Source organism: Molothrus ater, chromosome 5 (genome assembly GCF_012460135.2).
Source record: "Molothrus ater isolate BHLD 08-10-18 breed brown headed cowbird chromosome 5, BPBGC_Mater_1.1, whole genome shotgun sequence".
Lineage (NCBI taxonomy): Eukaryota > Metazoa > Chordata > Aves > Passeriformes > Icteridae > Molothrus > Molothrus ater.
The window spans coordinates 49,066,603-49,091,376 of record NC_050482.2 but is presented as its reverse complement, the minus strand read 5'-3'; the positions used below and the strand labels follow the sequence as shown (position 1 = coordinate 49,091,376).

Genomic DNA, 24,774 nt, shown 5'->3' with positions numbered 1-24,774 from the left:
CAGGCTGGATGGGGCTTGGAGCAGCCTGGGATAGTGGAAGGTGTCCCTGCCCATGAGGGGAATGAGATGAGCTTTAATGTCCCTTCCACCCAAACCATTCTGGGATTCTGTGATTTAATGAAAAGAGTGAATAATTAACTGGTAGCATGATTTTGGAAAGTTTGATGAAATTGGCTTTCCCATTTATGCCTTTTCTTCAGCATTTGTTGTATTTTAGGACCTCTGTTAGTTTCACAGCCTTGCAAGAAGTCAGAGATGATGTTTTACAGCAAACTTTCCTCCAAAGGTATTAATGAGCTTAAAAAATTCCACCCATCATTTTTTCTTCTTTTGCTCCTGGTCATCCTACAGTCAGGAAGATTAAATATTTTTTCTTGTGTTTCTTAGATTAATTTGAAATTCAGGTTTTCCAGCTCTATCACAGAGAAGCCCTTCTTACTTCAGCCTTGCTCTCTTGCTTGTCTTGCCCTTCTAAAAGACAAATGAAATTACTGAGTGATGTCGTTTGGCTGCTGCTCAGCTGAACTCAGGGACACAGGGAGAAAGTGCAAGTGTTCCCAAATGAAAGGAAGAGAAAGTAATTTTAAATTATACAAATAATGATCATTGATTGTGTTTCCTGTCAGCTGCTGGATCCAAAGGCTTCTTTCCTCAGGAAGGTGAATGAAATTGTGGAAGAGTGAGGGACTCTGGCAGTTCTAACAAGCCAAAATTAATCCAGAATTATTTTCTTCTCATCTTCAAGAAAATGAGGCCCACAAGAGAGGTGTTGCTGTCCTGTCTTGTTGTAAATACATCACAACATCCTAACTCCTCCCTATTTGTCGAAAGAAATTCTCATCTGCAGTCTGAGAACTGTGGCTGAGAATCTGAGCTGGAGCTTCCATTTTCCTCACCTGCTTGTGAGCTTTGCACCCACAACCACAGTACATTATGAAAGTTGTAGATGTGCAAAATCAGAGGACTCCACACAAAGCCACTGAGCAAAGCTCAGACACATTTTTGCAAGCTGTGTGTTCTGGTTTGCTAAGTAGGCCACATTTAAAAATATTATTTTCCATATTTACAAAGGGCTAGTAGATATAAGCTAATAAGCCCAAATTCTGAAGAAAGCAAGACTGACCACACCAATTTGGACTCTGGCCAAAGCCCTAAATGTGATGTTGCTCTCCTGAGTCTGTAACCATCTAACCTTTATGAATGCAAGGGCAGTACAACCTCACCAAGTCCATGGAGCTCTGCCTAACAGATCTGGCCCTTTGATTACATTTATTTTCTCACAACCACTGCAAAATTCAAGAACTACTCCATGCAATTTGATAAGAGGCAGAGAAAAAATCAGCATTCAAATGGTCAGAGCATCAAGTCACAGTTTTCCAGAGGGAAATCCAGCAAGACATGGGCTGGCCAAATCTTGGCTGTGCATGAGGTCACACCAGAAAGATTTGTGATGGAGTTTTCAATCCAGTCATTCTTAACATTTCCAGGTTCCTGTGGATATTCCTGTGAATTCCAGCCTGTTTTTTTAGCCAATGAGATGAAGGGCTTGAATTTACCTCATCCTGGGAATGTGGGACAGTAACAAGTTCAATGTTTGCCTCACACTACTTACAGCTGAGTAGCAGGCTACTGCTAATAAGTGTTGGCACTGCTTTTCCTGTTTAGACTGTGCTAAATAGGAATTTGAAGATGCCTGGAGGGAAATATGCTCCTCTGCCACGTTCCTGTTTTGGACAGGAGCAGGAGACCACCAAGAGAAGAGATGGGGTGCTGCACAAACAAGGTTTGTGACTCGATAGCTTGGCTGGTCACTTGACTGGTGCCTCTCTCCTCACACAAACCAGGCTCCATTCCAGTCCCATTTTGTGTTCCACTGCAAACTCTGCAATCACATAAAGCTGCAAAATAGGCTTCCAAATCCCAGTGTAGGCTTTAGAAATGATGATAAGGCTGTGGAGTTAATTTTTATTTACATAACTTTTCAGGCAATTGACATAAACATTTGTAAGTTGTATGGAGGAATGTCATGGTGGCTCACAGGGCTGTATGGACACATGGACAATCCTCCAGACAGATTTAGGGGCATCTGCTGCTACTTGTTCAGTCCAAGAGAAAAGCACAGCCTTCTCTCTCCATATTTTTACATGTGCTTGGCTTTTAAACATGTGAACAGTGTACACAGACCCAGGTTTTGGCAAAGGGAAGAGAAAGGGACACATTCCACAGGGATTTCATGGATTGTATTCATTTCCAAACCAAGTCTATTTAATTAGGGTGAGAAGGAAAAGGGCAGGAAGAATAAACACCACAGGCAATGGCAAAAAAAAAATTTACAATAAAATATGTTCATTCCTTTAAGCAATGGCCACCAGGATCAACCACACTACACAAATACTCCAAGCCACAGCAGAAGGGGAAGAGGACATTAAAATAAAAATCAGCCACACACTGCCTTTGACAACAGACTTGGAAGAAGAACCAAAGGGGATCACACCTCACCCCTGTGGCTCAGAGAAGAAGGGCAGCAGCAGCACAGCCTCCCTCTGGCACAGTGCTAAATGCTATAAGGCAGGAGTCAAAGTCCAATAAAACAGAACGCCCAACTGGGTTGATCCAGATGAGAGCTCTTCTGGGCCCCGTGTTAGTCTTGGCATCCTTGGCAATGCAACCAAAATGGAGAACTCTTCAATTCATGCTGAGCTCACAGCAGTACAGACTTATTTTAGCGTAAGCACCTGCCCTACAGACCAGGGAATCACTTCAAGAGGAGTAGGAAGACAATTCAGCGGGATTTGTTCAAGTTTATGAAAGCAGAAGGAAGGACAGATATCCTACAGGGGGAAAAAAAGGACAGCATGTCTGTATGGGCTCTGGGATCCTCTCCCACTATGCAGCTCCGAGTTCTCTGCTGATGGCAGTCCCATGGGGAAGGAAGGAAGGAAGGAAGGGCAGCTCTGGTCTCCTACAGCTGGTGGAGGGTCTGTAAGAGCATGTGGCGAGCAAATGAACAGGAGTCAAGAGCACGGTTGGGTCTGTGGAAAGAAGGGAGAGAGAGATTTAAAGTACTGATTTAACAATGGCTTTGTGTCTGCCTTTGACTAAGCAAATAAACACTGTTTCCAATGCATTGGATGTGTATGCCCCAAAACCTACAGATTTTGCCCCGTTACCTTTTCCAATACCATTCCATCACTGCTGCCCAGATCTCTGCTTCCCATTCAGAGCCTGCTGTGGAAAACTCTCTCCTGAGAGTCCAAGTCAGGAAGCCAATGGCCAAGAATCAGAACATTTATTTCCATAACTATAAACAATCTGCTACTGACTTTTATCTCTACAGCCCAGTGTCTCATTCTGGGTAGAATGATGGAGGTGGAAACCCCCTTCCCTCCCTTCTGGCAAAGGGTTTTTCCCATAAAATTTCACTGTTTAGAGCCCCAAAACAGAGGAGATGATCCTGTGAGCACTCCAATCTTTTCTCACCAAGTCATCTGCTAGCTATCTGATGATGACTTTGGTCTCAGGACTTTTAAAGTCTTTAAAAGAGGCAGCATAACCTCCTGTTACTCTTCCCTGATGTCAAGTAACACCTGACTGGCTTTGCTGGGCTGACGCTGTTTAGGTTTTGCCTTTTTTTCTTTTATATGTTCTCTGTAATCTTCACACATGCATTTGCAGCTCTGTGGTCTATTGTATTAGTGACCAGTTTTCCCAGTACTTTTCCATAGCCTTTCCTTAAGCAGAAAGACAAAACAAATTCCAGAGCTCCAAGCCTCAGGAGGTACAAGGCTCCATACTATCTTGGTTCTTCCTGGGAACCAAGATACATTTTCATGGACAAAGTACAGCCAGTGCTGAAGGGGGAGGTTCCAGAGAAGGGGCTTAACCTGGGGGGAATTGCATCACCACTTGTCCTCCTAATTGGTGCTTATTATCAAATATGCTAGTTTTCTAAAACCTATGAAATGTACTCACCCCTGGGGGAAAGAACTTTTGTGGACATCTTTCCATAACTGCCTCTGGAGGTCTTCAAATGAAGATCCCCTTTTATATTACCTCCTTACTAAAATTATCTCAAGTTTCATTTCCAGGCTGGGAAAAATGCAACAGGGTCACCTTTCAGGGCGCCTTACAAACAGCCCACAGAACATGCAGAACATCACCTGAAAGGGCCCAAGACAGAGGTTGCAATAGCTAAGTCATATTTACACAGAATAACCTGCTCCCTGAAATTAAACCATGGAAATACACTCACAGCAGGGTTAACATGAGGCTAAATTTCTGTAAGGTTTCCATTGCCTCCCAGTAATGTATATTTCTGTTTCTGCAGGCTAATTGCTGGCTCAGCATCACTGAAACTTTTACCAGTCTCAATCCATCCATTAGGGAACTTCCTCCAAAGAATTTTAATCCAACATTTTCCACTGTTCTGAGAATAGAAATCATTCATTTTACCTCTCTCCCACCTCACCTCAGCAAAATAACCTTTAACAATGCACAGCTGTGAAGCCTACTCAATTTGGGGAAAGGGGTGAGCTGAAATAAAGAGAGGAATTTCTATGAAGGAGCAAGGAGTTCACCTCCAGGTGTAGAGCACAACCAAGAGGTTGTTTGGTACTTCACTCCATGGCTGCTGCTCTTTAACAGAAGCACATCCTGGAGAAGACTTAACCCTTTTTATTCCCCCCAAGACCATTCATACTGAACACACAGTGTCCCAGAATCACAGCTTGGAGCTGATCTTCAAAGTGCTGGAGATATATTTCAGCCCTCATCTCTGGAAGACCCAGCCCTTTTTGCAATGAGGGAGCTGGTTCCATCCAGGCAGCTGCCCATTTTTGGAACTAGAGAACCTGGACCACTGATGTTGATCACAGACAAGATCCCTCAGCCCCCTCTCTTGACACTAAGCCTCCTCCAGCCATAAAATTCTCCTTATTTGCTGTGGAGTTACCAGCCTGCCCCTCTATGCTACAGACTGTTGGAAGAGACCAGTGATGTGAGGCAATTCAACAGCAAAGAGCAACATTAAAGAAAATATCCCAAAAAACCAACCAAACACAAACCCATCACCTCCAGCAAGTCACAGGTGGGCAGGCAGACATCCACATACTGTCAGTATTTCCACTTAAAAAATTATAGAAAAGCACATGTGGATTCACAGCACCCTCTTGCGTCCAAAAAACCCAAATAAGGCTTGACAGCAAGCAGAGTAAGATGGATGCTGTTTACAGTCTGTATCCAAAATTCTGTAATTATTATTGAATAGAGAACACTGCCTACAACAACAAATTGTCACAAAAGGAAGGAGGTAAGTGCCTGTTCCAGAAGCCCCTTGCAGTGAAAGACAGCAGAGCTCTGGCCTGGGCAGGTACAAGAACTTTACAGCTCTAAAAGCCCAGAAGATCTAACTGCATACCAAAAGAAGAAAAGAAAAATAGAAAATATCACAAAAATGCACATTAGTTTTCTGCAAGTGAAGGAATCACAGGTTTGACAGAGTGGAATTGGATTTGTTGCAGAAACAGAGGCCAGATGAGTTCTGAACATTACTAGGTTAACCAGGCAGAGGTTTAATTTTAAGATTGCAATTTTATTCTGACTGAATTCCAAGAAGAGACAAGGAATAGAGGTTAATTGAGAAGCTGTGTGTTGGTGTTGGCTGGGATAATTTTCTTCACAGGAGGGGCTGTGTTTTGGATTTGTGCTGGAAGCAGTGCTGCTAACACAGGGATGTTTCAGTTGCTGCTGAGCAGGGCTCACACAGCATCAAGGCACTTTGTTTCTCACCCCACCCCAGCAGCAAGTAGGCCAGGGGTGCACAAGAAGCCAGAGGGGACAGCCAGGACAGCTGACCCCAGCTGTCCAAAGGGATAGTCCATAGCACATGGCATCATACTCATCAGATAAAGCAGAAGGAAGAAGCTATGATGGAGCTTTCCTGGAGGTGGTAGAAGTGATAAATTAATTCCTTGTTGTGCTTTGCTTGCAGATGCAGCTTTTGCTTTACCTATTAACCCACCTTCACATCAAGCCCCATTTGCCCACTTTCAGTCTTTCCCTGCTCTTCCCCAGCCCACCGGGCTGAGAGTAAATGGCTGTATGGGGCTTTGGTGGCAGCTGGGGTGAAACCACACCAGGCTGTTTTAAATTGGACTGGGGGGTTCTTGAACTGTTTACATTTACCCAAGCACAGATTTAAGAGCTGGTGTCCTTGCTCCCTTAAGGGAAAGGCCTATGTTCATATAACCGAGATAGACTGCTTGTATCTAGTATGAACTTTATTATGCAGCACAGGACAAAAGCTTCCCTATAAAATCACAGCTTGCAACAAGTTTGTAAAGCAGCAAACCTCAGCTCCAAGCATTTCATAGCACCAGGGCCAGTGGAGGCTTGGATTAGCACTGGTCTGTACCATTGGAAGGCAGGAAGATCTGCCTTTCACTAAGGGAGGCTCTCAGCTCTCACTCAGCTTCTACAGAGCCTATGAACAGTCTGAACCTTCCACCAAGAGACTCTCCCCTCTTTTTCTTGCAGTGAAATGCTGGCTCTGGCTTCAATAGGGTTGTTGTTGATGAATTCATAAAGACAAAAACTTTACTCTTTATTTTATCAGCTACAGCTTAAAAACATCTTTTGAGAAAAGCCTACATGCCCATATACAGGAAGAGGGGAGACAAGTGTCTTTTCTGAACAAAATGTGTTAGGACACTTAGAATTAAGAGGCTACTCTGGGCCTTGCTACCTGACATAAACAATTAGACTTTGGTTTGGGGCATTTGACTGTCCTTTCTCCTGTACTCTCAGCTTCCAGCAATTTAAATTCCATTTTGAGGGCTGGGGCTTGATCAATAAGCAAGAGCAAGGCATCAGTGTAGGAAAGAACAGAAATTCAGTGATATGGCAAGTCCTGGTACTTGCTTAAACCTATAATGATTGAGTTGGAGGAATACTTGCTCAATTGGCAAAGCACATGGTCACTGGCAAGGTTAAGTGCCTTAACCTGATCAACACAAAGAGAGGAGGCAGCAGGTGAAGTGTTCCACAAGAAGGGCCTCCAGTTAGCATTTGCACATGTGTAAACAAGATGCTTCATTTTCCAAAGCTGACATTAGTATGGTTTGTGTCCATATCAGTTTTGACAGCTTCAGCCCCACCAATGCTTGGAAAAATTCTTTCCCCCCATCACAACTGGCCAGCTTCCAAGCCCAGTAGGACCAAGACAGACCAGCAGTATCTGACAGATTCCTACTGTCCATGTTTCATACTGACCACAACTGTCTGATGCCTCCACCTTTCACCAGCAAGGGATCCTCAGCAGCTCTGCCAACCCTTATACCATGAAATTCAGGAAGGCTTAAGCCTCATTCTGGCACCTGCTCTCACCCTACACAGCACATGGTCCATGCTGAGCCAGCCACCAAGCTCCAAACAGATTTCAGGCCTCTGCTGTTTTGCCTGGGTAACATTTTTGGACTGCTTCTCCTCTGACTGTTGAACAGTGGTGTGCAATCCTATTGTAAATTTGTTTGGTGGGGGTTTTCCCCCTAAATATCAATACTGAAGTTGACACTGATTTAATTCAGTAGAGATATGGTTTCCATAGCCATTTAAGACATCAAAAAAGCTAAAAGCTGGTGGGGGCAGGGGTTGGTTCTATACCTCTTGTGGATGTAACAACATACAGTACAGGCAGTCAGTAAAAGTAACTTCTTCAGTACTTATGCTCCCCATTCAGTTCTCAGAAAAATCACTAACTTTGTTGCTGTCACAGTAGGAAGTTCCATTTAAAAACAAATTCGGTCTTTGTGTTTTGCAGTTTTCATCTGCTGGTGTTCAGTGTCACACAGCATGACAACTCTGGCAGAGCTCTGCTGACCCTCTGAACTCTGAAGGAGGACTTGGAAGGCATACTTAGATCCAGTGTATGCACAGTTCACTCATGCAGTGGCCAGAAACCCAGCAGGTTTCCTTAAGCTCAAAACAGCTCTTCTGTGAGAGGCATTAGCAGTCTCTCCTTCAGAGCCACTTCCTTGCAAAGCCAACTTCCCACTTTTCCCTCTTTAGGAGTTTTTTTTTTTAACTCTGAACCTCACATACTGCAGTAAACAAGATAAAATAGAGGCCTATTAAACTGTTAATTCTCACTTTCAGAACAGACATTCAGTGGGCTTTCACAACAGCTTACATGTAGATATTAACCCTCAAAGAGTTGCACAAGCTCCCACAGAGAAGACTGCATGGCAAATACAATACTCACTTTGTAACAAAAGCTGAGAGAACTGGGGCCAGGGATTTAGGGAAATAATCCTGCTGGACCATATGGTTTAAGGTCATAAGAATACCATAGAGGCTTGGTACAGTTTTGATCTTCTCTTCACTCTGAGAAATGGACAAGAAATCAGACATCAGACAAAGGGGATTTGATTTAACCACTGTAATTCACAGACAAGGAATTCTCTTCTGAATGAAGTGCTCCCACACGCTGCAGGAGAGAAAGCTGGTCACTAGATTAAGTACAAGACAAAGGCAGCCAATCCCATAGTCTCCCAGCACCTGAAATAATGCATCAAGAACATTCTAGTACTCATCAACTGACAGTAGTACTAATAGGGAAAGGGAAGTAGTGAACCTGCAAGTGAAACAGCCACATCTTCTCAGAGGCTCTGTGTCAAAGTGCTCTCCTGAGGAATTTCACCAGACTTCAGTCCATAAAGAATTCAGTTGCCTTAACAATTTTTATTGTATTATTCTGTAGCTCATTTTTATACCACCTCCAGCTCTTTGACAGGCTCCCTCCAGAACATGACGCAGTGTTCCCAGAACTGGTCTCACAGTTATGTACCAGATAAGGCCAACAGCCACCCCTTGCTTACATGATGCCTAAGTTATTCTTACTCCTAATGTGTTGTTACCCTGCATGTCCCAAATCTTACATTGTTTTGATTTATTTCTCTCCTGGCATTTCAACAAAACTCCTCACTCTGCAAACAGGGCCCAGACCTGTATTCCTGCTGTATGACCTTGGAGTTCACACTATTAAAAATATCTGTTGCTCACATGCTTCCAGCTACACAGGACTGAAAATGGAGTATGCCCCTTCTCCACATGCAGGGGACTGGGGATGAATTAGGCACATCACAGATGTGGATCAGCAGGCTGATCCTCCCAGGCTTTATCCTCAGTGCCACTTCCCAGCCTGAAAGAATTCTTCAGGAGCACAGGTTTGTGCTTTGTGCCTCATGCTTATTGCCATTTTCCATATGGGCAAGAGGTAGGTGGCAGTGCTCATAACAGGCATTCTGCAGAACCAAATGCCACCTTGGTTCCACTGGCCTTTCTGGGAGTGGGAAGCTCAGTGCAGGTCCAGTATGCAATGAATATAGGGAGAGGCAAAACTGATTTTTAGGAAATGAAGTCATATCCACGCATGTCAGTGAGGGTCTGAACACCAAATTGGATACTACCAGAAGGACATTCATAAACCTGCTTAATAGCAGGCTGCTGTAACAGCTTATGGCTTTTCTGTAGTTTAGAATTGTCTTCGTCCAAGCTTATATTCCCAGCTTCCAGGCCTTAAGGCAGTGAGAAACACTAGCCCTTGTAGCTCAAGCAGGCAAAGGTGTTTAAGGCTTTGCAGAGAGAACCACTCCACAGCCACCTCACTGAAAATAAAGCTACTAATTCTATGAAAATCACAGGCTTCCTACTGACCCTCCATCTTCTCACAATGAGTTTATTCCTTGCAACTAATTACTTAACACTAACATTTGGCAAGGAGTCTCCAAAGCATGAAGTTGAATGCCACTGATCTGGCATGAGTAGATGATACACATTTTGAGACATGGTCTCAAGAAATGCCCTAAAGGACCCCAATAACTACTAACATTGACATGGCTTTTATAGACACCACAGTCCAGCAGCAGCATTACTGCCCTACCTGAGCCTCCCTACCTTCAGGGAATGACTGAAAATGCAGAGCACATTAAGCAGGAGAGGTACAAAAACGAGACATCCTTCATCCTAATGCAACCTTGCAGGTCCAGCAGAAACTGCAAATTGCAGACTTCCATTGTCCCTGGGCATCAGGCATGCACAGGCACCCAGCTGCTTCCATGGCAACATAATTACCCAAAATCCTGCCAGTCTGGCCTTCAACAGCCTAAACAGACCATGACTTAACTCTTTCCTGCTTTCTCACCTTCAGCAGTCCCATGTGGACCAAGAGGTTTGAGATGAATGCATCTGAATTAAATGTGGCAGAACTGAAGGCTTTTTTCATCAAGGCATCTAAAGAGATAAGCACATTAGTTTAATCAACACAAAAAAAGGACATTCATGGATTTCAGGATTAAAATAGATCATACAGAAACTCAGCTGTTAAATCAGTTTTGTGATAGAGTATCTCTTAAGATTTCATTTGTCTCTGTAGCTATAAGCTTTGAAACATTAAGACAGGTAAAACCTCTTAAGCGTAAAGAAGAAAAAAACAACATTTAAAATATCCAGCAAAACACACAAAGCCCACATGAGAATTCCCACACTGCCAAGCTTCACATGCAATACCCCCCCACTCCTATACACCACCAGCTGCTCTGCTCAGTGCATTTGAGCATACATACATATAAACATGCATATAAACATGAGCAGATGAGCTAGAGCTCATCAAGAGGCAGAGCCTTGACTTCTTAAAGGCCAGCAACAATTCACCTTTCATTTGAAACCACAAACAATGAGAGAACACAATGAGAAAGTTTGTTCAGCTGTTTTCTGGGCTCCCTCAGGACCAATGCTATGCCACAAACAATGGGCAAACCAGTGATTTAATCTCTCATGCGTACAAGGTAGCAAGGTAACCCATTTTTGACCTCTGACAATTCTGTTTTCTTAGAATGGGCAGAATTCACTGGAGTGGCTGTAGAACAGTGCCAGACATTAACCAGGGCCTCACTGTCAGCTGATGGCTGCTTTTATGGAAAGAAAGTAATTGCCAGGTTCTACCTTTCCTGAAGAAGCAGGAATAAATATGTAAACAAACAAACTCGAGACAACACTAATATCCTTTGTTCCATTTTTTACTGGAGACCACTCATAACAGGCATGAGCCAAGGTGCAGTAACTCAGTGAGGAGCCACCTGACTATTTTTCACTGATTCAACCCATAACCAACTGCAGAGAGCTATTGTGTTACTGTTTGTAAAACAGTTTCACCAAGTCTGCGAATTCCAAACTAGGGAAATGCACAGTACACCACTTGAAGTGGTCTTCAAAATAATTGATCCAATTCTTTTGAACAATGATGATGGGTAGCTCATGTGTGGGAGAATTGAACTGCTGGGAGATTGGAAAAAAATGAAAGGCAGTGGTCAAATGCCCAGGATTGTTTGGAAATTCCTATTTCCTAACAAAACCATGAAGGGATATACTAGTAGTCCACAGACTAATCAGACCTAACCCAAACTACTACTCCAATGTAGTGTGAGAAATGGTCCTTTCTCTGAAGATTGGTTTCTGTGTCTTGCCCCATGTTGGAAATCTCTGCTTCCTGAAGAAATTAAAGATACGAGACATCAACTAGGAGGTCTCTCTTTACAATCTCATAATACTACACTAGGGAGGCACTTCCTGCAAAACACTTTTTAAATAAACAGCCTTGTAAAGGTAACTGGCCTTAAAACACAGAACTACTGGCTATGGACAGCCCAGCATCAAGAAGATGCAGTAAGGGCAGCATTGGGCCACACAACAGAGACAGGCTTTGGCACCACAAAATATGCCAGGTTCAGAATGAATCTTCCACTCTACACAACAGCAGGGCACAGCTTGGAACTTTGTTATCTGCCAGGGACAAAAGGCCAAATGGCCCGGCTCACAGGGGCCTTGTGCACCTTGCAGTGGCGCCTGTGGCACTGAACCAGGTCACATCACAAAGTGAAGAAAGGCCCATCACCTGTTGTTTCATGCACTGCTGTTTTCACTGGGGCCTCATCTTTGAAGACTGAGGATATCCTTAGGAGGGTTGTAACTACTTTCTCTACATCAGAGATATCTGTCTGAAAGAGGAAATAAATAGAGATCAGTTAACTGCTAGACAGCTACACAACATGGGTCTCTACTAGGGCTGCGGAAAGAATTGCTCTTCAGCTGACTGAAATCAGCTTTGCCTTGGCCCTACCACAAGGCACAAGCAACACAAACACTATTATTTTATGTAGAAGCTCTGATGCCAGTTTAAGCATTATCTGCATCATTTGCTTCCATAAGGTTCTTTGGGATCATTGGAGAAAAGATGCAAATCTAGGTCAAGTTATCATCTCTGGCAATTAAACAATTTTGAGAGAAAAAAATCAAGCCCAGAGAAGCACCAGCTCACCCACCTGCTGAGCTATCAGCACAGAGCACTTTGGTCCTAGTCGCAGCAGCTTCTCTGGTGATGGGAAAGCAAGGAACGTGGCAACATCCACAGGAGGAGATGGCACTGGAGTTGAAGCCTGAAACAGGTGGAATCCATCTCAAGTTTATTCTTGGGAGTAAATAAATTGGTTCAGCAAAAGCAGATGGGACAGCTCAGGGCACAGCTATACCAGGACAGAACCTGTTCTGTTTGGAAACAGCCTGAGGCTGACCTAAGCCCAGAGCTGAAGTGGCCAGGATGTGCTAGCATGAGGGCATGGCACTGCATGTACAAGGTCCCCACCATTTCTGACCATGAAAGACTTGTTACCACCACTACTCAGCCCTTCCCTCCATGCAGGTGTACAACAGGCCCACTTTAACAAAACACTTTTCAACTGAGCCATTTTATTTCCTGAATGTTGTCTCCCTGGTGCAATAGTGCCAGCCCATGCAGGAATGTGACTGCCTGTCAGCACTTCAAGTTCAGACTCCACAGTCTCATTTCCTCCTTTACTCTTCTCCAGCTGATGAAACCAAAATCCATCTGGCAGTAAGCTTACCTGTGAATCAATTATCTTCTTAGGAGTCAGTGACTCCTGCTCTTCTGCTCCTCTCTCCTTCAGCTGTTGCTGTTCCTCCTCCTCTTCCTCCTCCTCATCTTCATCTTCCTCCTCCTCCTCCTCATCATCCTCCTCCCCTTCATCATCACTAAGGTTAGAATGTTACACATTCCATTAATTACACACCTGGAATTCCTGTACACCGGAACTCAAAACTGCTCAAGAAAAAAAGAGCAGCCGCTCCTCAAAGTCCTACTGCAAGAAGCACATCCCACCTACAACACACCAAGAGGACACTCAGACATCAGTCACCTAGCTGAGAACAGCAAGAAAAGATCAAACACAATCAGTTACTTATGCTGAGGTAAGTCCATCAATGAAAACAAAACAAGTTTAAGACACATCCTTGGCTGTGCTCCACACTCAGATCCACATCCACCAGCAATGAGAGAGTTCTTATTTTAAAATGAGATAGGTCAATGAAAGTGTTGATGAAAATTGTCAGAAAACTTGTGATTTAAACTCTGGTACCATGCCTACCTCAAAGATCCCAGCACTGATGCCATATTGAAGCCTTCGAGGATCTCATGGAGCTGCTCACACACCTCTTCTCCCAGACAGTTACCTAGGTTGGCAGAGGAAAGGGAGTGGACTTGACAGATGCACACAAGTTTGTTCTTGAGGACTTAGCTGTATATTCTTGTCTATCTCTTGTTTCTGAAATCAGTTACATGCCATTTCTGCACAGCACCTTAGAGGCAGCAACACAAACTGCACTTATCAGACAGAATCAAATGATTGTTTAACAAATTTCAGCAGCATTACACAATGGTTGGAGATGAAAATCCCCTAATGCTTCACAGTTTGAGAGATTTGCTGTTATTTCTCTAAATAGCTCTTGTTCTTAGTGATTCTAAAACAAGGGCACACAGCACAGAACCAGTTAAATGCAGTGACCCAAGGTATGAAAACCAAAAGCCAAAGGCAAAGTTCTCACATTCTTCTGCAGAGCTGCACAAAAGGTTTTTGTTTCCAAGTATGAAGTATCTGAGATAGAACTGAATAATTAGAGTTTTACTGAAAACTCTTAATTATTAAGGTATAGGTATCAGCCTAATCTCTCCACCTTATCAGGTGTACCAAAAATGCTTACCAATTAACTGAGTTCATGGTTTAAGAAAACTTTCAATATCTAACCATTTCCTGTCCCAAGGTGATGCAAGTTCAGCTACTGAGTACTGGTTTTTATATGCTGACAATTGCAAGAATAGAATATATGGTTCTGTCAACATTTTTCCTAGTGGTTTCTGATTGGAATCAAACTACACATACTTTGATCTAGCAAACCTACATACCATTGAGATCCAACTTCTCCAACTCTGTCTTATCTTCAATAGCTTCAGCAACAGTCAGAGCAGCATCTCGCTTGATCTCACAGAAAGACAAATTCAGTTCCTAAAAATGCAAAAGAACATTTTGTCTGCAGAATTCCTATTAAAATTTATTGTATCCATAAAATTTATGTCCTCACAAGTGTCCTGGAGTCATTTGAAGAGGCTCCCAGCAAAAAAAGAAGTATTATTAATTAAAAATAAAGCCTGACATATTCCTAACCTCATATACTTAAAAGGGGAATTTTGAAACATACTGGTGGCTAAGAGCAGCACTATTAAAGGTGGCAATTCTAAAATACCTACAAATCACTGCGCACCTAAAAGGTAGCGGACATCTCAGTGTAGCTGACTGAAGATCTTCACTTATCAAGGGTCTCAAGAGCACTCCAAACTCCCACTCTAGTAAGTCTAACAGAAGAAGGGCAGCTACTGTACTAAGCATATTGCACATTTCTTTTGACACCTCAGTTGCATGTTAAGGCCTTCAAAAAAAAAAAAAAAGCCATGAGTGGTACTACTTCTGACAGAGCCAGACAGCAGAGAAACCATGTGGACTAGTAAGAGTAAAGGAATTCAACAGCCAGACACCATCCCCCACCATTCCACATTGTGCTCAATCAATCCCTTCCTGAGAAGGGATTGAATATTAACAGAAGGGAAGCAGTCCTTGAACAGAATTAATCAGCTGCAATTGCTTCATGCTACTTTCCCTTAACCAATTCTGCTCTGGAAAAAATGACTTAACTTCTGTCTCTTCATCTCAATACTCTATTACTTAAGTTTGCTTGGGAGATTCAGACAAGTTCCAGCAGAACCAGCAGAAACCCCAGCAAGGGATCACAAACCACAAAGAACCTGCTTCTTTCTATACCAGGTTCATACACACAAATAGGTATTAGGTTAATTTTTGTCTTTGCAAGATTAGGAAATCACATGTTCAGCAATCTGTCTCAGGGTAATTATGACTCATGGCAGGTGTTTCTAAAGATCCCAGTTTGCTTATGTTATCAAATTTGACTTCAGCCTATCCAGAATGTTGTCAGATTCAAGTCCTGTGCAAATACTGATGTAGGAGGCTGTTGTATCACCAAAAAAATAAAAATACTTGAACCCTTGATTGATGCTCTAACAAAGAAAAAGCATTAACTGTATGAGCTATGAAATGCTGAAAAGACAAGCTGCTCATGAAGTCCCCTTCATGTCAGTCTCCACTCTTGAAGCTCTGGGAAGTTCTAATAGCAGGTACTGCCATGATCGGATTTCTTGTGTAGCACTTGCCGAGTTGAGCCAACAGCAGCAAAAAGATCAAGCAAAGACTAAAGAGATCACTGGTACACCTCCACATAGCACAGCCCTCACTGGATGGTAGGATGCCACTGACCCATAGCACAGCCTGTTGGTTTCAGCTGTGAGCACAGAACCTGCATGGGACTGAATCCTATCCTAAAGTAATCAGTAGCAGTAGGAGAATGAACAGAGAAACAGGAAATGGAAAACTTGGCATTTCTGCAAAGAACTGAAGAGCAAGCAGACAATACCTTTAATTTATGAAGCCCTTCTTTAACAGCATCAGCAATAGCAACAGCGCCCTTGGAACGCACCAGGCAGTCCCCAAAGTTGATCACCTCAATCTGACGGAGTGCCTTCAGAGTCTGCAGAGCAAGACAGCACAGATGTGAAAGTGGGCATGCAAGTAAGTGAACATCCTATTCCTTCTGGAATGTCATCTTTCCTACTGCAACAGGACATGGTTCCACTAAGCCAAAGGTGCTCATGCCAACCAGACTTGAGACAAAACCCAAAACAATTTCTTAAAACAACTCACGTCTGCCATGGCCACAGCTCCTTTCTCCGTGAAGGTGTTGTCATTCAAGTTTATAACCTTAAGCAGTGGGTTGATAGCAAAGGCCTGTGCCAGTGCTGTTATGCCAGGATGGTTGATTCCATTCTGTGGCATATGAACCTCTTCTAGAGTCCCAATGATCTGGGAAAGGATGTAGACAAAAAAAAAAAAAGCTTTTAGAGAGCATTCAGCTTCAATTCAACTTCAACTCAAGAGTATGCTGCTCCACTCTTAGATTTACTTAAAATGGTTTTGAGTTTCAAAATTCCATTGGTTCTTCTACAGTGAATTATTTACCAGCAATTCTATCATAAATCTAAGTGAAATCACAGACACATGGCAACTGCCAGATAAATACAAAGCCCTGATTCAGAGACACAAGTATCATTGTCCTATGTGCCTACTCTAAATAACTTAAAACAAGAGTTCTTCACCAATGGTTCAAGAACACTGAAATAGATCATACAACATCACTTTAATTTTCTAATTAAAATCTACATTTTGCCCTGACCTGAGAAGCAAACATGTAAGAAATCTAGTACAAATATCGTTTATGGACTAAACAGCATGTCATGTAACACAGTAATTAATCCCATTTTGGTAGTGCCATTCAATCTTGATTCTCCATGAATCACAGGAGATATTTGTTGTTATACAACTCTAGTATTTAAAAAGTCTTATTTGTGCCATGATTACTGAATAATCAAAATCACATCTAGGCAGTTATTTATAAAAAGAGTCAACCTGTAACCTGTGATATCCTTGTCAATATACCTGACAATATGCATTGCAATCCAGAAGTCACTTCTAACAACAACTGAAGTATGAAGAGGGAATTAGGCAGCCCCAATCACAGTTAATTGTTTTCCTCCCACAAAAGTGCAAGTGGGCCAGTGACAGCTGGAGAAAGCCAGGCAACACTTCAAGCTCTGACCAGATGATCCTAGCAAAAACACCAGGCTGCTTTTGCCAGAGGACTGAGCAAAGCAGCACCCATGAGAACAAGCTGGGATACCCACCCCAGTGCCAGTCAACAACCATTAGCACAGAGAGAGGAAAAGGAACAAGACTATTAAATTACTCAGGAGATGACTATTTCTCCCTCAGGTAACTACTTTACAGAGCAACTAGCTATGTGTTTGGAAATTCAGGTCACAAAACCACTCAGTCAGCAACTCTAATTCCACTTGTTGAAGACTCCAGTTTCAGCAGCAAGAAGCACCATGACTTTAGTGAACAGATCAGCAGCTCCTGCCTCCTAGCTGAGGCAAACTCTGTGCATCATCTTTAACACTAGCACTGAATCATACCTTGCTCCACTTTGCTGTCAAAGCAGCTCTGGTTTGATACTCACCCCGAAGGCTTCAGCCAGGGCAGTGGCACCATCATTCTCCAGACGATTTCTGCCAGCCACAAATATTTTTAAAGCAAGAGGCTTGCCCTGGGCACTTGATTTCCTGTGACACTCTTTCAGAGCAGCTGCCAATATCTAAAGATAAAACAAGCAGCTTATACTCCCCCCAGCATATCACTCTACAGGAATCCTACTGTATTTCATAGATCCACCTCTTGAGAAATACTTTGGGCATCACTGACAGGTACCTGTTTCTACAACAGGTATACAATAAAACACTCTACCTGCAACACTTGCACACTGGTCTCAGGCAAGAACTGATAATTTTGCAACACTAAAACACACTGAGCCATCAAGAACATTTTGCTTCTAATCAGGCAAGCTTATATGGGTAGGAAGTTGACCATGAGCTACCAGTACACACTTGAAGCAAAGGAATTCTACAGGGCTGCCCTGGGGAAAAGCACTCAGAGAAGTAGAGATCCTTCTCTACTTAGCCCTGTGAAATGCATCAAGCACAGTGTCCAGGCTCCTACATGGATTTACTGGGGCAAGTCCAGCAAAGGGTGCCAAGGACAATTGAAGAACTGGAGAATTTTACTCACTAGGATAATACTGACCCCTGAGATTAAGGCTGGAAAGAAAAGGCTGTGGGGGACATATCCATGTGTAAAAATAGCCAGAACAAGATAAGGAGATAAGGTGGTATAAAGAAGGCAGAATCAGACAGAACTGCACACAAAGTGCAGAGAAAACATCACTTTAACACAAACTCCCTTTTTCAACTGTGAGGGTTGTTCAACACTGGGCTAGGCTATTCATAGAGCTTGTGAAGTCTCCATATTCAAAACCTGACTAGAGCAAGCTTGAAGAACCCGGTGTACTTGTAGCTGCCTTAAGCAGGGGAGTTGGCCATCACCAAAAATTGCTTCCAACTTCATTCCCAAAGAGGAGATAACCCTTACCTTGCCACCACCAATGCCCATGCCACAGTTATTGAGCTTGAGTTCCTGCAGGGTGTAGCATGCAGGGCTCTTCAGCAGAGCCTCAAAGCCCCGCACACCGTCAGGCCCAAAGGCATTGTCACTCAGGTCCAGCTCCACCAGCTGGGCTCCAGCAGCAATGAGTGCATCCCCCAAAGAGATCTGTAAGGAAACAGATGGCAGTGGGAGGGAGGGAATGGATTAACTTTTAGTGACAGCATCACTGCAGTGGCTAGGTATGACAGTGATGCTGCAAAAAAAATTTCCACTGTGAAGACATTTCTGCAAAGCTGCTTGGGAAAATAAAAGTCTACTACTAAATCCAGAGAGGAAGTTACACAAATTAAGCTAAAGATAACCCTAATGCAGTTACCAAGACTCTATCCCATCCCTTTAAGTCAAATACTCTTCAAAGTGAATTTCCTGCTCTACGCTGAATACTGTTTTCATCAATGTTGAGCTATGTTCTGGCTTCACAGGACTCGAGGAGACAAGGAGCTCTGTAATGGTCATAGAAGACATAGCCATGTGATTTACTTTAAAAGCTTAGCTCTCACTTTATCTGTTGGGTCATGAAGATGGTTTCTCCCAGTGAAAAGCTCCTTCACCAGCATGGACTCACATTTAACCTTTAATCAACTCCTCTCCATCTCACACAGGAAGAGCAGAAGAGAACCCCTCACCTATTCTGAGACATTTAGTGCTAAGAGCACAAGGAAAGATCAGCTCTGTACCAAAATACAGACTCCCACAAAAAGCATGACAGGTGAGAAAAGGGGTTATATTAGTTAGAAGTCTCAGATCTAGTTTTTACTTACCAAAGCAGGAGGGATCTCAGACCTTAGCCTGCCTGTGAACATGTCACTCCAATGACACCTCTAAAATAAGAAGCATACAGATAAAACCCACTAAAATATTTAGGTCAACTCAGCTGTAATAAACATCTACACATACAAGATGCTTTGCATCACTGGAGACAGCTTAATGCTGTCTCACTTCCCTTGGGTTGTCATTTGGTTGTACTAAAGAGTTGCAGGAACCAGTATTACAATCACTTCACTTGCAAGGACAAAGTAACTGAAATTCACACTATAAACATTATACAAGAATTCTTGTTTGTGTTCAAGCTTCAATTATTTTCTGCTGAGAAAATTGCCACTGAAAAAAACAACAGGAAACAGAAGAATACATTAGCAATGCAGATTTTACTAAGGTATGAAGCACAACAATCTGAACTTACTTGAAAAGCCACATTTGCGTGATTAATACATATCAATGCCTCATACCACTCTCCTTCAGGGGACAGTGTAGTGCCTCTAGTAGCACAGCATCCCCTTAACATTAGGCTAGAGCAACAATAGGAAAACATAGCTTGTGCAAAGATGACCCTCCTGTTGCATTTCCTCCATTATTTCCTCTCCACTCAGACATTCTCTGAAGACTCACTCTCCAGAAGATTTGACTGAGTTTTTCAGAGAGCTTCATTTGAACTTAAGTCTTTTGTTGCCATGGCTTTGTTTACAGATGCTGCCTTCAATAAAGACCCTTCCTCACACAGCTTCCCAGCTTTAAGATTGGAAGCATTCTACACAGGAAGCATTCTAACAGGAAGTTAGGAATGGAGAAGGTATTCCTATTATCCCAAAGTCTCCAAGTAATGCTGTATTTTCCTAAGATTGCTCTTCCTCCTGGAAGAGCCACCAAGCAAGCTTCAGAGGTAACTCAAGGCAGGTTTCTGCAGGAAGAGCCTAGACAGGCCTTTAGTATTTCCACATTATTTCTTCCCCTTGACTACCCCATACTTAAGAATCTCACCTTGAGCTCTCTTTTCTTCTCCAAGGCCTTGGCAATAACCTTTGCTGCCTCCACTCCTACTGTGTTGCCTTCCAGGCGCAAGGCTTCCAGGCCATCAAATTCCTCAATTTGCTTGATCACATCTTCAGCTGCAAGAAGCAGATAATCTAGTTGGTCTTTTAACCCTTTTCTTGGTTACCACAGTAACCCCCTGAGATCCAGTAAAACTTGCTCAACCTCTAGCAAAAACAGCTAGAACAAAATCTGAAACAGCAATGGGAACAGTGCTGAAGTGTAAAGAAAGAACACTCCCCATTCCCCACCCTGCCTTCTCATAATTCTACTGTTCTATTATATTCTATGTTTTATTCTGATAGCCATCCTTTTATTTGCAAAAGTAAGTTTCTTTACTTCCCAAATAAAATTCTTCTGCCATTCAGCACATGCTTTAAAAGCTAGAGTGAATGTCCCTGTAGAAGTGCAGAGACTAAGTTAAAAGCTGATGAGCATTGGTGTCACATCAACAGGAAAAAGTTCCACTGACTGGCAGAAGTAATGTCTGTTTAGCAAACATATCAGGGTGAAACAATTTAGCTCTACAGTAGTCCTATGCAAGGCAAAGAAGCAAGCTGCCATCTCTACTGCCAATGGGCACTTGCTATTGTTCCCAAGCTTCAAGGCCTTTCCCCATAGTTCAGTGCCTTTGAACTACGAAACCAATCTAGAAAAAAGCTCCACCTTTGGCATTAGCAAAAAAAAAAAAAAAGGGCTATATAGTATATATATACTACATATATATTATTTGCTATATACTATAGCAAATAACCTCTCTGAAAAACATGTAATGACAGAAATGTTGATCTAATACATATAAGTATCTGGAGAAAATGTATTATCAGCCACTCTAAGACTTATTGTGAAACACACATACAGCAACAGGACAGAAAGAAAGTGAATTATTGCAGCAGGCTAACACATCAGCTCATTGCTCTATGCACCTCTTGCTCCAAGAGCTGCGATACACTCATTTAATGTTCTTAAAAGGAGCACTGACTTCTAATGCCCAGTAACTATCAAAAGCGCTTAGAGAGAACACCAAGAATACAACACCTGCAAACCAGGCACCCAAACCCCAGTTACAGCAGCTGCAGCACTGCCAGGGCACCAGGGGAAAGCAGGGTACCAGAAGGGGAGAAACATCCCTAGCAGGAGCAGCTGTAGCTGACAGACCCCTCCATCAGAGATATGTTATGACAACTTGTCCATGCAGGATTAGCAGAAAGTTTAGCACAAGATTTGACAACTTCAGGGAGATGCTTTCAAAGCACAAGGGTATTTTCTCTTACCATCTTCAGCTGTGTTGAGTTTAAGGCTCTGGCCTTTGAAGCTCAACTGTCCACCACCCACTTTGGTTTTGGCAAGTGACTCAGCAAGCTTAGTGATGTCTTCTGAAGCCATTTTCCCGCTTTTCCCAAAAGTTAAGAACTGCCAATTAAAAGAAGCGGTCATCATAAAACCTCTCAAACTACAATACATAATCTATACAAATAACCCTATTTATTTGAACACTCATGTGGTTTTTGTTACTCAGATATCTAATTGAGTTTTCAATGTCATTACTACTTTTCCCCAGAGCTCAATTAAGACAGCTAAGCTAGATTAATATTCCAAAGCCAGCCAGTCAGATGGTGCTGACTCTTCCAACACTGACAATATACTTCATAAATAAACAGAAGGTAAAACTATGGATTAAGGCCACATTAAGACATTACTCTTTGTGCAAGATTAACAATTACAATGCAATATTCCTCTCATTTCAACCTCTATCCTATAATTATATGTGCTGCATGCTTCCCCTGCTCTCTCATTCTAGCAAGCTGGAATGAACACAGTTGCTTTTCCTTTTCAGTGATATTCCCAGAAGTGCCCTTGTCAGCACAGTTCCAGAACCACCGAGTTGCTGAAAACACTGTGTGTGCTGCATACAAAACTCTCTCAGCTTCCTGGGTGCTCTTTCCTTTCAGATGTTCCACACAAATTCAGCACACAATAAACAGGATGATCTTACACTTACAATAAATTAGTGAACATCTAGCCTTGAGACAAGTTTGAAGCTAGCCATGCCTGGTAGCATCTGCATAGCATTATTTAATGAATATTAATCACCGTCTGAAGGAACTGGCCTGCATCCATTGAGCAGGATAAACAGAGTGCATTTCTTATCCCACTGCCTCTGTTGGGATAAAAGGCTACACACAACTAATGCTTAGAAACCACACACTTAGACTTTAGATGTCAGAAGGGATGAAGTTCCATTCTTCCAACACAAAATTGGTTCTCTTCCATTCCTGTCTGATTAGAAGCGACTTCACACTCTTGTAGCTATTCGAGGCCAACAGCGCTGGTTTTAAAATATCCTCTATACAAAAACTGACTTTTCCTCCACATACTTTCCTCCTGATACCCATCTGTAAAGCCTCCAGCTTCCCCAGAGTATGACTTCTCTTCAGGGGTCTTTAATTTTAATATTCCTTTTGGAAACAAGGGGTGAAAATCTCCAAGGCTGAAGAACAATTTTTCTAGGATGACTATCCTCTCAAGTAGGTGCTGCCACTAGAAAGAAACCTGATGCCTAGCGAGGCTACCTGGACCAGAGGCTAGACAGTGTTAAAGGAATAAAGCAGGTATTTATTAAAAGGCCTTCAAAGGATACACCTTGGGCAGTACAAGAGCCCAGCCATGGCTCCACCAAAGATGGACACCCGGTCACGAGTTTTCCCACTTATACTCTAAGTTTTGGTCCATGTACATATTGGGGTTAATTGTCCAATTACAGCTTATGAAGTTCCATCCTCCCAGATTGCTCTCCTCAGTTTGCTGCTGTTTACACTTTTTGGGCCTGAAGCTGCAACAGTGTCCCTGGTTCTCAGGCTGGAAAAGGACTGCTGTGCCTAACTGCCCTGTGAAGAGAACTTGCTAACACTTTATATGAAGCTAAGAGTTACACACTAAGGCAGTACAGAATCTAGAAAATATGAAAGCTAAAAGTTAAGGCATCAAACCCACATAACTGACTCCATTCCTACCAGACCACCCAGACACCAAACCCATGGACATTCCGGCCTCTGCCAACCCAACACTGAGAAGGAAGAAAAAGAGGACATCCTCCAAACCATAAAGGCTTTACCAGACAGGAACAGAAGTTAATATCTGCAGAAGTTAGTCGGTCCACCTAGTTCAAATAAAAACTTTAGTCTTAGAAATCAGTTCCATTCTACTATGATCATCTTCCTTACAGATGTTCACATCCTCCCCCAGCTTCTCTTTCCCTTGAATCTCCTTTGTCGTTCTTCACCTTACACACAGACTACCTCCTAATCTCAACATACAAATCCAGCATCACATCCCGGAGCATGTTTTATAGCACATGTCAGCCACACCCAACTGTCAACCTACCAGAGGTCTCTTCACTGTTAAGTCTTCCGCAGAGAAAGCTTGGGAGGGAGGGGGAAAAAAAGGAAGAGTTAGTCTGTTTGGCAAACACAACCAAGATCTGAAAATGCCTAAAGACAGGTTTCCTTTTCACTTAAGGTTCGTATGAAACTTTACGCTTCCTGATGATCAAAAAAGTTAGTTCAATACTTTAATTACAACACTTCGTCGACCCCAACAGCCAACACCCCGGCTACCTGCAGCTCACCCAGCCACGGGGCGCTGGCAGAGCGGGGTGACAGCCCGAGGTCCCCGCCCCGCCAGCCCCGCTCCTCCAGGGGTGCCCGAAGGCTCCTCTCCTCCTCTCTTCCCCGCGGGAGGGGAGCAGCCGAGCGCCGGCCGCACGCTCCCGCCCCGCGCACCGGGGCCAGAGCACGGCCAGAACGCCGGATCGCCCTTCCCGCCCGCGCGGGGAGCGTGGAGCGGGAGCCGCGGCCGGACACGCGTGACGTGAACCCACGGGCGGGGACCCCCGCCCGCGCCTGGGAGCGCCCCCGGCAGGCGGGGCCGAGGAGCGCGTCAGCCGGCGGGATCGCCTCCGCTCACGCACGGCCCCTCCCAAGCCGCTAACGGCAGCGGCGGCGGCCGCCGCTCCCCTCCCCTCACCTGCTCGGGGGTTCCGCCGCCGGGGAAGGCGCGGGAGCCTCACGCCGCCGCGCCGGGGCCGCTGGGTGAGGGGCGGGCGGGGGAGGCGGAGGATTTGAACGCCGGCAGTTCTGCTCCCCGCTCCGGGATTGGCTGCTGCCTCGGGACGTCACGGGACGCGCTCCACCGCCGCGCCGCAGCCGATGTCGCCACGGCGGGCGTGGGCGGGGCTGCGGGGGCGCACGCGGCGGCGGCCGCGGGGCACGCCGGGAGCTGTAGTCCTGTTCCTGCCCTCGGCTGCGGGCGCGGCTGGGGCTTGAGGTGGCTGTGCTGGGCCACGCTCACAAACCCCGTTCGCGGAAGGGTCGCTGGGAGA

The 24,774-nt window shown here is 43.9% G+C and overlaps 1 protein-coding gene across 3 annotated transcripts; it reads right to left on the bottom strand.

The window, feature by feature from the left end:
- Positions 1-1,945: 1,945 nt before the first annotated feature.
- RANGAP1 (Ran GTPase activating protein 1) lies at positions 1,946-24,525 on the bottom strand. 3 transcript variants are annotated; one of them, XM_036400903.2, is made up of 17 exons: positions 24,420-24,525; positions 23,778-23,815; positions 21,668-21,806; positions 20,343-20,470; positions 19,346-19,405; positions 18,510-18,689; positions 17,545-17,679; positions 16,173-16,331; positions 15,886-15,999; positions 14,309-14,408; positions 13,494-13,578; positions 12,954-13,101; positions 12,375-12,488; positions 11,948-12,050; positions 10,199-10,287; positions 8,258-8,379; positions 1,946-3,032 (listed from the first exon to the last, which is right to left on the bottom strand). In XM_036400903.2, the coding sequence occupies exons 3-17, from the start codon at positions 21,777-21,779 to the stop codon at positions 2,963-2,965; spliced, it is 1,719 nt and encodes a 572-aa protein (XP_036256796.1). In that variant the 5' UTR covers positions 21,780-21,806; positions 23,778-23,815; positions 24,420-24,525; the 3' UTR covers positions 1,946-2,962. The 3 variants fall into 3 exon arrangements, with proteins under 3 accessions (XP_036256796.1, XP_036256799.1, XP_036256798.1); XM_036400906.2 differs by lacking the exon at positions 24,420-24,525 and adding an exon at positions 24,022-24,084; XM_036400905.2 differs by lacking the exon at positions 24,420-24,525 and adding an exon at positions 24,011-24,038.
- Positions 24,526-24,774: the final 249 nt, after the last annotated feature.

What these genes read in the sequence shown, in the direction of transcription:
- RANGAP1 (XM_036400903.2), bottom strand. Translation starts at nt 21,779, where the DNA reads ATGGCTTCAGAAGACATCACTAAGCTTGCTGAGTCACTTGCCAAAACC. An exon ending in ACTCAACACAGCTGAAGATG is followed by an intron (nt 20,471 to 21,667) that starts GTAAGAGAAAAT and finishes TGCTTCTTGCAG; the next exon opens with CTGAAGATGTGATCAAGCAA. An exon ending in AAGGGCTTCATAAATTAAAG is followed by an intron (nt 14,409 to 15,885) that starts GTATTGTCTGCT and finishes TTGCATTTTTAG; the next exon opens with GAACTGAATTTGTCTTTCTG.